General features: G+C 38.6%; 1 protein-coding gene across 2 annotated transcripts in view; it reads left to right on the top strand.

Annotated features, from left to right (window-relative positions):
- The window catches only part of LOC108711380 (protein unc-13 homolog C), a 240,663-nt gene that overhangs the window by 90,167 nt on the left and 134,681 nt on the right, over window positions 1–15,815 (top strand). For both annotated transcript variants that reach the window (XM_018253063.2, XM_041586773.1), the window contains exon 11: window positions 5,243–5,412. In XM_018253063.2, the coding sequence (XP_018108552.1) occupies window positions 5,243–5,412 (170 nt within the window). The remainder of the gene's footprint in view (window positions 1–5,242; window positions 5,413–15,815) is intronic.

The following is a 15,815-nucleotide window of genomic DNA, read 5'->3' as shown; positions in this document are numbered from 1 at the left end:
GCAGGCTAAGGATTAAATGAATTTAAAAAAAAAATCATAAATTTGTAATCACCAGAATCAAATTTCTTGGGTTGATGTGTATATATATACACATAAAAACAGGCTGAATTTCTGGCTGAACTCACCATGATAGTGCTGCCCAAATCTTCTGCCATGTTTACCTGTTGGTAGTAGACAATCAGAGTTATTGGTTTGTTATTGTAACACTTTTTAATAATGGATTATGTTGAAAAGCCCTAAATGTTAGTGAGGCAAATGTTCCTATACAATATTATATAGATTATATTTTAAGTGAATATATAGCTACATAAATAATCTGAGCTGAATATAGGGTTGACACTTCTCTGGTTTTGAATTGGACAACCCAGTTTGTCAAAGGATTGTACAGTTCAAAACCTGTTTTCCAGGATTGTAAAATTGAGCAATATTTATCATGTACACGTGACATGATAGCCCCATCCCCAAAAAACCTGGATTTCAATGACCCACCCCCTGACATCACAGTTCTGTCACTAATGTCACTGGCCCACCTACCCACACTCAAAATTATGCAAAAACAATTACAAAGCTTTATTAAAATTTTAAGGACCACCCCCCATAAAAACTGTCAAGCTAGAGTGCCCCCTTAGAATTTTTACACAGGTGGCAAATACACACACCAATGTATACTACTCATAAAAGTACCCAAGCATTAAAAAAGGTTCCATGCTGCACTGTAGTTTAATATCTTTCTTTGTAGCCAGGTACTTTTATGAGTACTGTATTATCCATTGATGTGTGTGTATTTACCTCTTGTGTATAAATACTGAGGGTGGCCTTCTTGAATTCTTTAAAAACATTTCTAGTGGGTTTTCCATAAATGTGATTCTGTTGTGTTTCTTGACAGTAATTTATAAATAGGCTAAATAATGAGTTTCCTTGATTTACTGAGTAGCATGCATCAGAATTTTATAATTGTTGGAATGATCTAGCTATATCATAGACACTTCAGTAGCACTGGCCACATTTTAGGCCTCTAGCCAGTTAAAGCTTCTTCATTTCTGATGCACTTGCAGCCCATGATACATATCTTATGATATATGTATAAGTATCCAGATGATTTGCAGTATTGGGCACATTTGACTATGTTCCTTCATATAAACTATTGAAGAGTAGTTTATGCCTTAAAACTACAAGTATGTTATCTGGAAAACTGTTATCCAGAAAGCTCCAAATTATGAAAAAGCTGTCTCCAATGGACTCCATTTTATCCAAATAATCACATTTTTAAAAATTGATTTCCCTTTTCTCTGTAATAATAAAACAGTAGCTTGTACTTGATCCAAACTAAGATATAACTAATCCTTATTGGAAGCAAAACCAGCCTATTGGGTTTATTTAATGTTTACATGATTTTATAGTAGACGAAGATCTACTATAATGTGTGAAGATCCAAATTACGAAAAGATCAGTTATTTGGAAAACCTCAGTTCCCTAACATACTGGCTAACAGGTCCCATACCTGTACTACAGATTGAGTTCTTGAGCACACAATTTAAGACTGTAATGTTCATAGTGCAGATTTTCAGGGATGCATCAAATATGAAGATCTACTATAAAGTGTGAAGATCCAAATTACGAAAAGATCTATTATTTGGAAGACCTCAGTTCTCAAGCATTCTGGATAACAGGTCCCATACCTGTACTACAGATTGAGTTATTGAGCACACAATTTAAGACTGTAATGTTCATAGTGCAGATTTTCAGGGATGCATAAAATATGAACTTGAGTGGAAAAAGCAAAATGTTACCGTATATACTCGAGTATAAGCCGACCCGAGTATAAGTCGAGGTACCTAATTTTACCTACGAAAACTAGGAAAACTTATTGACTCTAGTATAAGCCTAGACACAACTACAGCCCTGTCTCCCAGCAGCGCACATTCTGCCAAAGCGACCCCCCCAGCGATCAACCGGACTTCTTTGCAAAGTTGATGGTGACAGAGAATTGCCAAACGGATTACTGTGTGCATTGTCCCACTACCATGTGCAGAGGGTGCTGTGTGATATTGCCATCACTGTTAATCTTTTGTATAACCAACAGAGGGTGCTGTGTGATATTGCAGTCACTGTTATTCTTTAATATAACCAACAGAGGGCGCTGTGTGATATTGCAGTCACTGTTATTCTTTCATATAACCAACAGAGGGCGCTGTGTGATATTGCAGTCACTGTTATTCTTTCATATAACCAACAGAGGGCGCTGTGTGATATTGCAGTCACTGTTAATCTTTCATATAACCAACAGATGGTGCTGTGTGATTTTGCAGTCACTGTTATTCTTTCATATAACCAACAGAGGGCGCACTGTTATTCTTTCATATAACCAACAGAGGGTGCTGTGTAATATTGCAGTCACTGTTATTCTTTCATATAACCAACAGATGGCGCTGTGTGATATTGCAGTCACTGTTATTCTTTCATATAACCAATAGAGGGCGCACTGTTATTCTTTCAAATAACCAACAGAGGGCATTGTGCGATATTGCAGTCTCTCCCCAAGTGAACTGTTGGTATAGGAATGATTAAAAGTGACTGCAATCTCAGCTACTGCCCGCTGATCCGAGTATAAACCAAGGTAGACATTTTCAGCACATTTTGGATGCTGAAAAACTCGGCTTATACTCGAGTGTATACGGTACTTTGGAAACGCCTTCCCTTCAACGATTTGCTGTTTGTCCTTCTTAATAGGCAACTCCAGCAGTGAAAGGGTAGAGCTTTTAGATGCATCTCTAGAGATTAAAAAGCAGCTTTAGGTTAAGCTTCCCATCTGCTACACTTCGTTTCTGTAGTTTTACAACAATTAATATTCAGTTTAAATGTATTATTTAGTACAGTATTCAAATATTCACAAGGCTTATTTTTAGCCTGTAGAGCTATTGTTTTTTGGGGTTTTCTTTTGTTTTTCTGTTTTAACAATTTGTTAATTTTATGTTACTGTCTGTATTGGTTCATAAATATTCATTACTGTTTAAAGGCATGAATCTAAGGTTAAACACTACTGAATCATGCCATGTATAATGCTTCTCTACTGAACAACTATTTATAATCAGTTTAACTGAGCCATGCAAAGCGTTGTTACTACACACCTGTAAGGAGGAAAAACAACTTGGGCCATCACTGAGAAAAACTAGGAATTTTGTAGTTTGAGTTTTGAGTTTGTATTAGGTATGCACCGAATCCAGGATTCGGTTTGGGATTCTGTCAGGATTCGGCCTTTTTCAACAGGATTCGGATTCGCCCGAATCCTTGTTCCTGGCCGAATCCGAATCCTAATTTGCAAATGTAAATTAGGGGCAGGTAGGGAAATACCATGACTTTTCGTCACAAAAGAAGATTTTTTTCCACTTTTTCCTTTCCTATCCCTAATTTGCATATGCAAATTAGGATTCGGATTTGGTTCGGTATTCGGCCAAATCTTTCACCAAGGATTCGGGGATTCGGGCGAATCCCAAATAGTGGATTCGGTGCATCCCTAGTTTGTATATTCTCCTCCTGGGTGGGTTTCCTCTGGGCACACACCAAAAACATACAGTCAGAATATCTGGATCCTGATAAAACTGACCATAATGTGTGTGTATAGGAAAATTGAGGATAATACATTGTAACATATACTGGGGTAGGGTTGATTTGTATGATATCATCTGCAGAATATGTCAGTGCTTTGAAATGTGTTTTAGTGGGCAACCACCATAGTCCATAGAATTTCCAAACTTGTCAATAATTACTAGTCTGCATAATAGTAATAGGGGTGTCTGCTGCCTTGGTGAAATTGCTCATTTTGACAGAATGAGTCAAATCTGGAGATAGGTATGCTAACTAGTCATCTTTTCAAATTGCTGATATTGCTTATGTCTAAACATTACTAAATATCTGGCTATGTACAAAGTCTTCAAATAGCAGAATGAAAAAGCTCTATCCCTTACTGCATTTGTCAGATCTGTGCTGTTGAAAATGACTCCCTGGGGATTTAGGGGGATGTATCTAAAGGATGAGTGTTGCCTTTTGATTTATTGCAGAGAATTCCCAGGATATTCTGAAACCATGCATTGGTGGTGATCCCTGACAATCAGGTTTCAGCATAACAGAAAGTATGATACTGAAAGGGGAGCCTTGATCTGTTTAAAAAAAAGGCAGCAAATAAAATCTGTCATATAATCAGATAGTTAATATTTAATCAACATGACACCTAAAATTTAAATGGCTGTTTTTCTACCTATCCTTTATGGCAACTGTCATTGCAGTGTTTAACTGGGGTTATGTAATAAAAAGCGCAACCTATAGCCAGGGCGGGATTAATGCCTAGGCTATAGCCTAGGGGCCCATAATGGTCAGGGGCCCGTAGTGGTCAGGGGCCCATGGTTTTTTTTTGTAATTTAAAAAGAAATAATTTAACTGTCCCCTGTCTGCACTCTGTAGGCTGGTGCTTGCCGATTGCTGCTGGCTGGGAGAAAATTTAGGCAAGACAGTTGCTGCACCTGACGTCTATCCATATAGTAGTCATGTGCGTGCAAAGCTGGGTTGTCTAGTCTCTTTGGCAGAAATTGGCAAGCACCGGTGACGTCACTGGTGTGCGCTAAAGAAGCAGACTCATCACATGGCTTTGGAGTTGATCGCGCACACGCGGTCCAAGTCTCCAGCAAAAGACATGCAGTCTAAATAGTTCTTGCCTAAATCTAGGTATATCTTGCCTGAATCCTGCCTAAATTGTCTCCCAGCTAGCAGAAAGCAGCAAGGCATGGGGGCAGCACGTCACCCAACCAGGTCCAGAAGCAGGGTCCCTGTGGAAAGCGGGGGTAGGGGGGCCCTGTGGAAAGTGTAGCATAGGGCCTCATGTAGTGTTAATTTGCCACTGCCTATAGCAGCTTATCATTGATTAGTATTAAGATGGCATCTGTTGAAAAGCAAACATCTAATTGTTTACTATGGTTATTACACATGGTCAAATAAAGGTGCAAATATTTCTACCAGTCTAGTCACCTATAGCAACCAATCAGCAGGAAACATTGACTGGTCACATATACTGTTTAATAGCAAACATAGTATTGGTTGCTATGTGTTACTAAGCCCTGGCAAACTTTGCACCTTTATATAAATATGGCGGCTAGTGTCTTCTAATACATTTGGGGTACACTGTATCTTTGGTGGATGTAATTGAGGTCAATAGCTGCTTACTGTAATATCTACATTACCCTCTTCACAGCGAGTGCCACAACTCAACAGACAGAATAAAAGTACGAGTTTGGGACGAGGATGATGATATTAAATCCAGAGTAAAGCAACACTTTAAAAAAGAGTCTGATGACTTTCTTGGACAAACATTTGTTGATGTGAGAACGCTTAGTGGTGAAATGGATGTATGGTATACTTTAGGTATGTATTGAAACATTCTTTAAATTCTCTTACTCTTGTTAAGACCATTTAAATACATGCATAACTATTGTTGAATTCAGTACACCTTCAGAATGTGTTGCTCTTTTAATGTTGCTCTTGCTTCTCTGTGATATTCATGTGCTTTGAATTAGCTGACTCTGAATTTGAACTGTGAATCTTTTAGAAATAGCGCAGCTACTGTACAAATCCAGGTAATAGCATGAAGTATTTATCTGATGGCATCAAGGCTGAAAAAAGATATTTAGGTCATTGCTGCAGCAGATTTATACTGTAGATAAAATATGCAATAGGGAGTAAGAATGTGTTTTACTGTGCCATTTATCAAAGCATCAGAACAGCCATGTTGTTTGGATATATAACATCACTGTCACTTATCTGATAACAACACTTAACAGTTTATTACCTCGTAAGAAACACTGCACATTCGTTGTAAAATAAAGAAAAGCAATATGTGGTATAGTAACATTCATCATTGCTGGCTCTTAAAATCCTCTTTGATGGGATGTTACAGAATTTTGGAGCGTAGCGTGATCACGAATTCCAGGAGCTTATTTATCATGCAAGTAATGCAATTCTGGATTAATTCTTCTTCTGTAAATGTGTCTCTATGATTATCACATAATCATTATTGCCATAAGAGTTCTATACATTGCAAAAAAGCACAATATACAGTAGAATGATTAATAAAAAAAGATATACAAAAAGAATCCTTATAGCCAGTGAAAAAAAATAGTTTGTTGAACAACACGGCAAAAAAGGACAAGTAAGAGACACATCAGTTAATAGATATTACCATCAAATCACCATTTTATTTAAAATGATTGCCACAGCTAAGTAATGTGTTTCATTTACAAATGGGGAGGGAAAAAAACAACTTTATCTCTACAATCCCTATAGGATTCCATTAGCGATTTAATAGACCGGTTTTAAGCTTGTAAGCCAGGTAATAATTATTTTTTTCTAATTTTCAATACAGCTTTAGAACTGTTGACCCCATGGATAGATAACTACACCCTTACTTTGAGTTCTTAGCAAGGCCATGCCTGTAAAATATACATTAGGATGTAATGGCCCTTATTTATTAACCTAGATGCACCTTTATAGCTTTGCTGTAAGCCTTAGCAGTAAAAGAAAGGCTCACTGGGATGTTTAAAAATCCTGCAGTTTTTTTAGACTTATGTTAGTGACTTATTTCACATTGTTCAAAAATTAAAAATCAATAGCTGTGTTCATGGATAAACTGGTCCTATCTTAGTATTCTGGCCTTTTTGACTACCGATTATTCGTCTTGCTCAAAATTTTGTGAAAGACCTTTCAAATAAAGTATTTAGTAGCCATCAACAAAGAGCCTAGACCTAAGCAACATCACGGAACACTCAGTGCACATTCTCAGTTGTTAGAAATATGCAACGGTCTTATGGCAATCCTGTCATATCCCTTAGTAACCTTACCTGTTATCTAGAATTCTCAAGAACTTGGTTTTTCGGAATAAGGGGGTCTTTTTGGATCTCCATGGCAACGTTTCGGGCCGCACAGGGCCCTTTCTCAAGGCTTGAGAAAGGGCCCTGTGCGGCCCGAAACGTTGCCATGTTTTTGAAGTCTGCAATGAGCCAATAAAAGTCACTTTTTGTATTGACAAAACTGAATTGTGTGCTACAGCTACTTTGGACTTTGTTGCAATTGTACTGGCTCTTCGCAGGGGGCCTTGTATGCTGTTTAGCACCAGATACCTGAAAAGGCTGATGGAGTAACAGGTGAGCACTCTAATTTTTGTGTGGAATTGCCTTTCAGGGTGTCTTTGATCCTAATCGGCACTCCAATCTTGCAATGCTTAATAGAGGGAGCATATTTTTAATTCGAAATATACATATTTAAAATGCACTCACAATTGTTGCAATTTTTTAGCGAACATCAGTCTCTAGGTTGCCCGTATCTTGTAGCATGTCCGCTCCGGCCAGCGTTGCTTTTCCGCCGCGTGGATTTCTGTTGGGGTGCTTAGAGATGACGTCGGGTACTAGCTTGTTGCTTCGCCTGACGCGTTTCGTCGGTTTCCTGACTTCCTCAGAGGCTTAGTTGATATCTATCTATCTATCTATCTATCTATCTATATAAATATATCAGCTATATATCTTAGCTGGTAACTCTTTCGACACCCCTTTGTCGGTGTTAAACTCCACGTGTGGTGCTTACCTGATGGCACAGGACAAACCTGAGCCACTCCGGAGTGGTATGGGGAGAGACTGGGTACCTGGTACTTACTAGCACAGTGCCTCCATCTAGTTGGATCCGGGAATGTACCTACGGTTGGCCCCACTAGAAATGCAGTAATTGTTATGAAGGGAGACTTACATCAAGGAGGTACACACTCAGGATCACGTAGCACAGACTTTATTAACTGATCCCAAGAGAGACCATTAGCTGCTGACCACACGGTCTGTAACTACCAACAAGTATATCCTGCTAGTTCTTGCATAAGTTAAAACAGTGAGACCTCTAGTGGCCAGTTGTAATATATCATATTGCTACATCCTTTCTCTTTAAAGAACACAAAAAAATTAGAACAGCAAACATTGTTTATAACTGCATAACTTAAAATGTTATATTGTGGCCAGTCATACATAGTCCTTGAGATGAGCTGGCTTTCTGCACATTCTCCCAGCTCTTGACACATATGTTGTATCCTTGGAAGAATGTGGTACTTCTGAGACATACAAATCTTTTGTGGGCTCTCCATTTTCTTGCTCCCCACTTATTTGATCTGCTTCTTGTGGTATCTGTCCTTGAGAAACTGCTGTTGAAGTTTTTGTTGAAGACCAAGTTAGATCTTTATCAAATAGCCTTTGTGGCTTCCTGTTATCAGGTTCTCCAGTCTTCTTTATATGCCTACGATTTCTTCTCAACACCCTTCCTTCCTCTGTTTGTACTAGGTAAGACCGATGTCCTAGGTTCTACATGACTTTTGCCTTTTGCCAGTGTTTACTATATTTATCGAGTGGTTGAACCCAAAAATTATCATTTTTCTGAAGAGTTGGTAGATCTCTTGCAGATTTGTTGTAGTACTTTGCTTGTCGATTCTGATTCAGTTTCAGTTTGGAATTGATGTCAACCACAAGTTTTGGTTTCAGCAGTTGTTTAGTTATTGGTAAGAGAGTCTTTGTTCGTCTACTCATTAGTCTCTGAACTGGACTACTCTCCAAGCCTTGTGTGGGTGTATTTCTTAAATCCAGTAACATAAGATAGGTGTCTGTACCTGCTTGTTTTGCTTTCCGCATCAGTTTCTTGGCCATTTTCACAGCAGATTCAGCTTTGCCATTGCTCTGAGGGTACCCTGGAGAGGAGGTATTGTGCTCAAATTCCCACTCTTAACTAAATTGTCTGAATTCCTGTGATGTGAACTGAGCTGCATTATCAGAAAATAGTACATCTGGAATGCCATGCCTTGAAAAGTGGGCTTTTAGCTTTTTGATTACCGTTTTTGATCTGGTGTCTTGTAGGTAGTCTACTTCCCAGAAATTGGAATAGTAATCAACTGTTATCAAGAACTCTTTGTCATTCCAAGTGAACAGATCAGTACCAACCTTTGACCATGGTCTGTCAGGGATTTCATGGGGTTGCAGTGTTTCCTTTGCCTGCTTGTCTCCACAAGATGCACATGTTTCACAATGAGTTATGAACTTTTTAATTTGATCATTCATTCCAGGCCAGTATACACATTCCCGTGCCCTGCGTAGACATCCTTCTATGCCTACATGTGAGGTGTGTAATCTTTCCATGATGTCTCTTCTTAGACTCCCTGGTATGACCACTCTTTCTCCCTTGAATATTATGCCCTGATATGTTGACAGTTCATCTCTGATGTGAAAAAAAGGAGAAATTTCAACAGGGGTATATTGTTTATACTTTGTCCAACCCTGTAAAATTGTAGTCTTTAGAATTTGCATTGTTGGATCTTGTTCTGTGCATGTTTGTATCTCTTTAAGCCTATCTTTACTCATCGGCAAGTATTCACACATATTGATAGTTTCAATGTCCTTGTCACCTTCATGTGAGATAGGAAGGTAGGCCCTGCTAAGAGCATCTGCAATAAGTAAATCTTTGCCTGGACAGTAGCAGATGTCACAGTCACACTTTTGCAATCTGAGAAGCATGCGCTGCAGTCTCTTTGGAGCATTTATTAAAGGCTTTCTTGTAATGGTCTCTAATGGCTTATGATCTGAATGCACTGTTACATGTCTTCCATAAGTGTACTGATGGAACTTTTCCATACCAAATACAACAGCTAAAAGTTATTTTTCAATCTGAGCATAACCCCGTTCTGTAGTTTTTAGCGCTCTACTTGCAAATGCTACAGGTTCTTTTTCCTGCATCAGTGTGGCTCCCATGTCATTTTCTGAGGCATCACATTGTATCACTGCTTGAGAAGGGTTATAGTATTTGAGCGTGGCAGCATCTGCAATAGCCTGTTTCACTGCATCAAAAGCTGTTTGTTGTGTGTCTGTCCACTCCCAGAGTGAATCTTTGTGTGTTAACTGTCTCAGTGGTTCACACATCTCTGACAAATGGCCACAGAATTTAGAGAGGTAATTAACCATACCTAGGAACCGTTGAACTCCCCTTACGTCTGTTGGGGCAGGCATGTCCTGAATTGCCCTGACTTTTTCTGGATCTACTTTTAGGCCATCTGATGTCAAAAGATGCCCTATATATGGTACTTCAGTCATTTTAAGCTTGAATTTTTCCAGATTGAGTTTAATGACTTTTTGTCTACATCTTTCCAATAACTGAATTATTTTCAGATCGTGATCCCGGGTAGCAGATTCTAGGCTGTCACCTTCACCAACAATTAGTATGTCATCAGCTATTGTCTTAATACCTGAAAGTCCCTCTAGAGCTTGATTTAGCCTTTGCTGAAATACTTCTGGAGCTGGACTTATTCCCATGGGCATTCTGAGCCATCTATATCTCCCAAATGGGGTGGCAAAAGTTGTCAAGTAGCTTGATTTCTCATCTAGTTCCACATGCCAAAATCCATTTTTAACATCACATACTGAAAATATCCTGGCTTTTGATAAATCTGGAAGAATATCTTCTATTGTAGGCATTGGGTAATGATTCCTTTTTCAGGGCTTTGTTAAGTGGTTTAGGATCTATACATATCCTTAGTTTACCTGATGGTTTCTTTACTATGACCAAGCTACTTATCCAGTCAGTGCTCTTTTGAACTGGTTCTATAATGTGTCTGTTGTGTAAATCCTGAAGTTCTTCTTTTAGTGGTTGCATCATAGCTACAGGCACTCTCCTTGTGGGTAGCCTGGATGGTTCTATGGCAGAATTAACCTCCAGTTTATACTTGCCTTCCAAGCACCCATCCCTTTAAACAGGTCTGCATAGTGTGCTTGTATTATCTGTAAATCCAAATCACAGTCTAACTTTTCTGGAGAAATGTGGAGACTTGTAGAGCCCTTTAGAGCCATTATGTTGTGAAACTGCACTTTTATTAAGTCCATTGCCTGAACAGCTTTTACACCCAGTAGTGGAATATGATGGCCATTTTGTACAACTGTGAACTCCAGTCTGTAACTCTTTTTATTACATGGGTTACGAATTTTAAGTCTGCATTTACCCCATAGGCTTCAGAATACTTTTGTTATACATCATAAGTACTTGGTCAGTGTGTTCTAGTTTAACATCGTTGTTAAGCAAATGGAAGGGAATAACATTGCAGCTTGCCCCACAGTCCAGCTGAAACTTAATGGGCTTACTATCTAGAAGAAATGTAGCAAAAAGTTGATTTGAATCTTTAAGCATTGGTGGATTAACCACATTTACACTTTCTGCTGCTGACTGTAGTTGCATCCACAGTATGTCCTCTGCACTGTCTGTGTCTGAGTCCTGTGTCACTGTGTTTACATATCTGTGCTGTGGACTTTCTGCTCTGCCTACACTGGGCTGAGAAATGATTTCTTTTTCCACAGACCCTACATGTCTGACCATAAGCAGGACATTTCTCTTTGTCTCTTCATCTCTTTTACCACAGTATTTACACAGTATTAAAGTTTCCTGGATTTTATATTTTATTTTTCCTTTACCGGTTACTGCATGTACCATACTCTCAGATGGGCCCTCAATCATTTTCAGATTATCTTTTGTTATTTCAGATGCTCTGCAGATCTGGAGACATTTTTCCAGGCCCAAATCCTCTTCCCTAAGCAGTCTCTCTCTCAGATGGGAGTCTCTGATTCCACACACTATTCTGTCTCTTATGAGAGAGTCTCTTATATCCCCAAATTCACATGTGGATGCTAGTAGTTTCAGTTCTGTGGCATATATGTCAATATTTTCCCCAGGCTCCTGGTTCCTTGAAAAGAATGTGTATCTTTCCACAGTTTCATTCTTTTTTGGATCACAGTATTTATCAAATGCCTGGATTATATCTTTCAGAGAGAGACCGTCATCTCTGCCACTTGTTTTGCATAAGGTCTGTGAGATTTCTCTGCCCTTTTCCCCAATCAAATAATGAAAGAGCTTTATTTTGCGGTTCTCATCACTGGGTGCTACAGTGAGATCCACATACAGGCCAAACTCCTCTTTCCAGTGTTTCCAAGCTTGTGACAGGTTGGAAGCATTTACATTAAGTCTCTCAGGGGGTTTCAGTCCACTCTCCATCTTGTAGGAATATTAGCAGTGATTGTTACTCACAGTTATAGCTGTAGCTCCAGTCACAGCCTCTGGATGCTGCTTTACTTTCACTTTCACTCCCAGTGATTTTAGTCAGCTTTTCACTCCAAGGTTTAGTTCCCTGCTGCCACCATGTTATGAAGGGAGACTTACATCAAGGAGGTACACACTCAGGATCACGTAGCACAGACTTTATTAACTGATCCCAAGAGAGACCATTAGCTGCTGACCACACGGTCTGTAACTACCAACAAGTATATCCTGCTAGTTCTTGCATAAGTTAAAACAGTGAGACCTCTAGTGGCCAGTTGTAATATATCATATTGCTACAGTAATAATACACACACAGTATTGGTTAAACTAAATAACGGTTTATATCAAATAACTGGCCAACTAGTACATGCAGCACTCCTAACTGGTGGCAATAGGGCCTCACTAACTAAATTGCTAGCGCCAAACTGTCTGCCTAACTAATAAAAGGAAAGTCCTTTAATACACAGTCTCTTTATTCTTCAGCGCCTCTTTTGGGTACTGTCCCTTTAACCAGGATACTCACAAATCCTCTTTGGAATACTTTAGAGCTCTCTCCAGGCGAATCCAGCACATTCAGGTATACAGTGCGATTACCAGCCCCTTTGGATGCTCGGATAGGAATCTCCTGATGTTTGTTCCTCCAGTCTTGATTTCTTTCACACTCTCGGTCTTTCCAGGCACAGTATGTGGCTTCCCTGTACCAGCCCGATCCAAATGAATACTTTTGGTGCAGCCTCTCAGCTTTCTGGGCCCACCAGCAGCTATCTGGCTTCCTTCTCTGTCCACCATGTGGCTCTCTATGCCAGTATCTGTGACTTCCTTTTCCTGCCTGCCACTCCTTAGCTGCTGTGTCACTTCCTGTTGCACTGAACTCACTGACTATCTGGTTGCTAGGTAACAGCTTACAGCACACAGATACAGGCTCTGTGCTTCTGCCATTACAGGGATAAGGGCAATGCTTTTGCACCGATTCCCTACACTGAGATCAAATACTATTAAATAATTTTTCAAAGGTGAATTATTTGATTAAAATGGAGTCTATGGGAGATGGCCCTCCCATAATTCAGAGCTTTCTGGATAACGATTGTCAGGATAACGGATTCCATACCTGCACTATCTTTCTTGTCACAATAATATGACCAAGTTCTAATAAACAGTTGTTCTAGACACCAATTCACATGCATGGTGCAATTTGTTGCTATTTGTAAGGCAGTGGTTGCTCTGTGTATTTAGTTTAAATCCCCCTTGGGGCACCCCTTCATTCATAAAGAGGTTATAGACACAGGAAAACATCAATAAGTCATATCTGGGACACCGAGTATATATTCACTGCTAGCGATGAGCGAATCTGTCCCATTCGCCACGCCAAAAAATTTGCAAAACTGCAAAAAAATGTGCGAAACACGTTTTAGTCAATGGGCATCAAAAAAGTTGTTGCAACTTTTTTGTCTCTGCAACTTTTTTTCCAATTAAAGTCAATGGGCATTTTTTCTTATGGCAACTTTTTTGCCTCAACGTTTTTTTTTTTCTCAGCAACTTTTTTGTCTCTGCTAATTTTTCCGTAGCAAATTTTTGCTGCAAATCCATGGCTGCTGAAAAAATTCGCTCAATATTATTAAGTCATATCTGGGGCACCATGTATATATTCAATGCTAGTGATGAGCGAATCTGGGGAAAAACATGCGAAAAATATATGCAAAACTGAAAAAATTCATGAAATGCTAAAGGGCATTTGGGCATCTTTTTTTACACGCGACAATTTTTCTCACTCCAATGGGAGTTTTTTTCTTGTGGAAACTTTTTTGTCTCTGCAACTTTTTTGTACAAATCCATCAAAGTCAATGGTTGCTTTTTCTTATGGCGACTTTTTTGTCCAAATGCATTAAAGTCAGTGGGGTGACTTTTTTGTCTCAACGTATTTTTTTGTGGCAGCTAATTTTTTCATGGCAAATTTTTGCCGCAAATCTGTGGCTGCCAAAAACGTTTTCTCATCACTATTCACTGCAACTAGGCATACTCTTATGCAAATTTTACCTTAACTGCCAATAAGGCTGAACCACAACTTCCACTGCTCCAAGCCTCCACTCATGGGGGGGAGGGGCAGACCCATATTTTTTTAAGCAATGGTGTAAGGTCTTAAACAAGTATTTCTCTAGCCTATGTAACAACCTTAAATGGCCAGATAATCTGTACAAAAGGTAAAAACCTTATTAATCATTATTCTCTTGCAGCTACTTAGACTGAACCCATGTCAAAGGCTCCTCTTAACCCCAGAAATGTAAAAACTTTGACCATCAGATATACAAGATATTATTATTAATATATTTACAAGATAGTGCCCCTTTAAGACAAGCATACATGCAGTCAGTGTATTGTACTGAAATTCTACCTCCAACTATTATGTCTCATCTCATCATATATTCTCCTGTAAACCAACTTTGGCAATTTGTTATGAAGCATTATTTTAGAAATATTAAATGCATAAGCCTTAATGTGATATACCTACCACAATTTACAGTAAAGGCTGGGGATTTAAAAAAAAGTCATATTGGAATATGAAAAGATTAGTATAAAAAAGAACAAAAATTCACATTTCACAATGTAATATTCTTCATTAGACAGTTATATTGCAAATTACAATTCCATATAACATTTATTATAGCCTGCTTGAAGGTGAAAATATGATATATTTTAAAGTAAGATATATTTTTTATACAGATTGCACACAGGCGCAAATGATACAATTCCCAATCTGTTTTCCATTGCCAGATGGATCACCAAATACTTGATACTGGAGGTATCTTGAGCCCCTATTTGAAATTCACCCATAGGAAAAATGTGTGCTAAAAAGTGAAAAATGCCCACATTACTAATAATTTTTTAATGAAACATTTCCATGTGAATCATGTTTTTCAAGAATAATTTATGTAAAACATATCGCCACCCCCACTGCCAGATGGATCACCAGGAAAAACAAGGAGGATACTTTTAAAGGTTACCCATAGCACAAATTTGTGGTTAAAGGGAATATTGCCCACATTGCTCATATTTGTTTTTATTAAACATCTGAATGTGAATCCTATTTTTAAAGTCATTTATGCCACCCCCCCCCCAAATTTATTTGTTGAGCTTTTTGCCGTTCAATGATTTTCTAACCTTTTTAAAAACAGACTTACAGAATATTTTTATTCATTTGTAGCTGGAAGCATTATCTATGTATAGCTTTCTTCAAAGGTTTAAACATGCATCTCTTTCTGTGCTTTATGAAATAATGACATACAGCTGAGAATACATTTTTATCAGCTTTAACAGTCCACAAAAAGCTGAATCAGCACATACTGGAAATATAATTGTTTTAACTGCTAAAGAGAAGACAGACTGACCAGTTGCTGGAGCTGAATTTTTGCTGTCATAACCCACTTTGCCAAATCCATGCACAGAGCCAAAGAGTAACACATTCGAAGAGGAAATAAAAAATATGTATATACATTCTCAATTAGAGCTGCTCAGCTACTAGAACAAGCTCTTGCATTCTAATTAGAACGCAGATTTCTGTATCTCTGGTGTAGCAAGCATGATTATATGAGGCTTAGCTAATGTAAAGCACTAGAACAATAGGAGCTGACATCTGTTTTCCACTGTTGGATCTGCCTCTATTCAAACCATGGAAA

The sequence above is a fragment of the Xenopus laevis genome, chromosome 3L (assembly GCF_017654675.1).
Source record: "Xenopus laevis strain J_2021 chromosome 3L, Xenopus_laevis_v10.1, whole genome shotgun sequence".
NCBI classification, from domain to species: domain Eukaryota; kingdom Metazoa; phylum Chordata; class Amphibia; order Anura; family Pipidae; genus Xenopus; species Xenopus laevis.
Note: the sequence above shows the minus strand (reverse complement) of the source record. Positions and strands in the feature narration are given on the sequence as shown.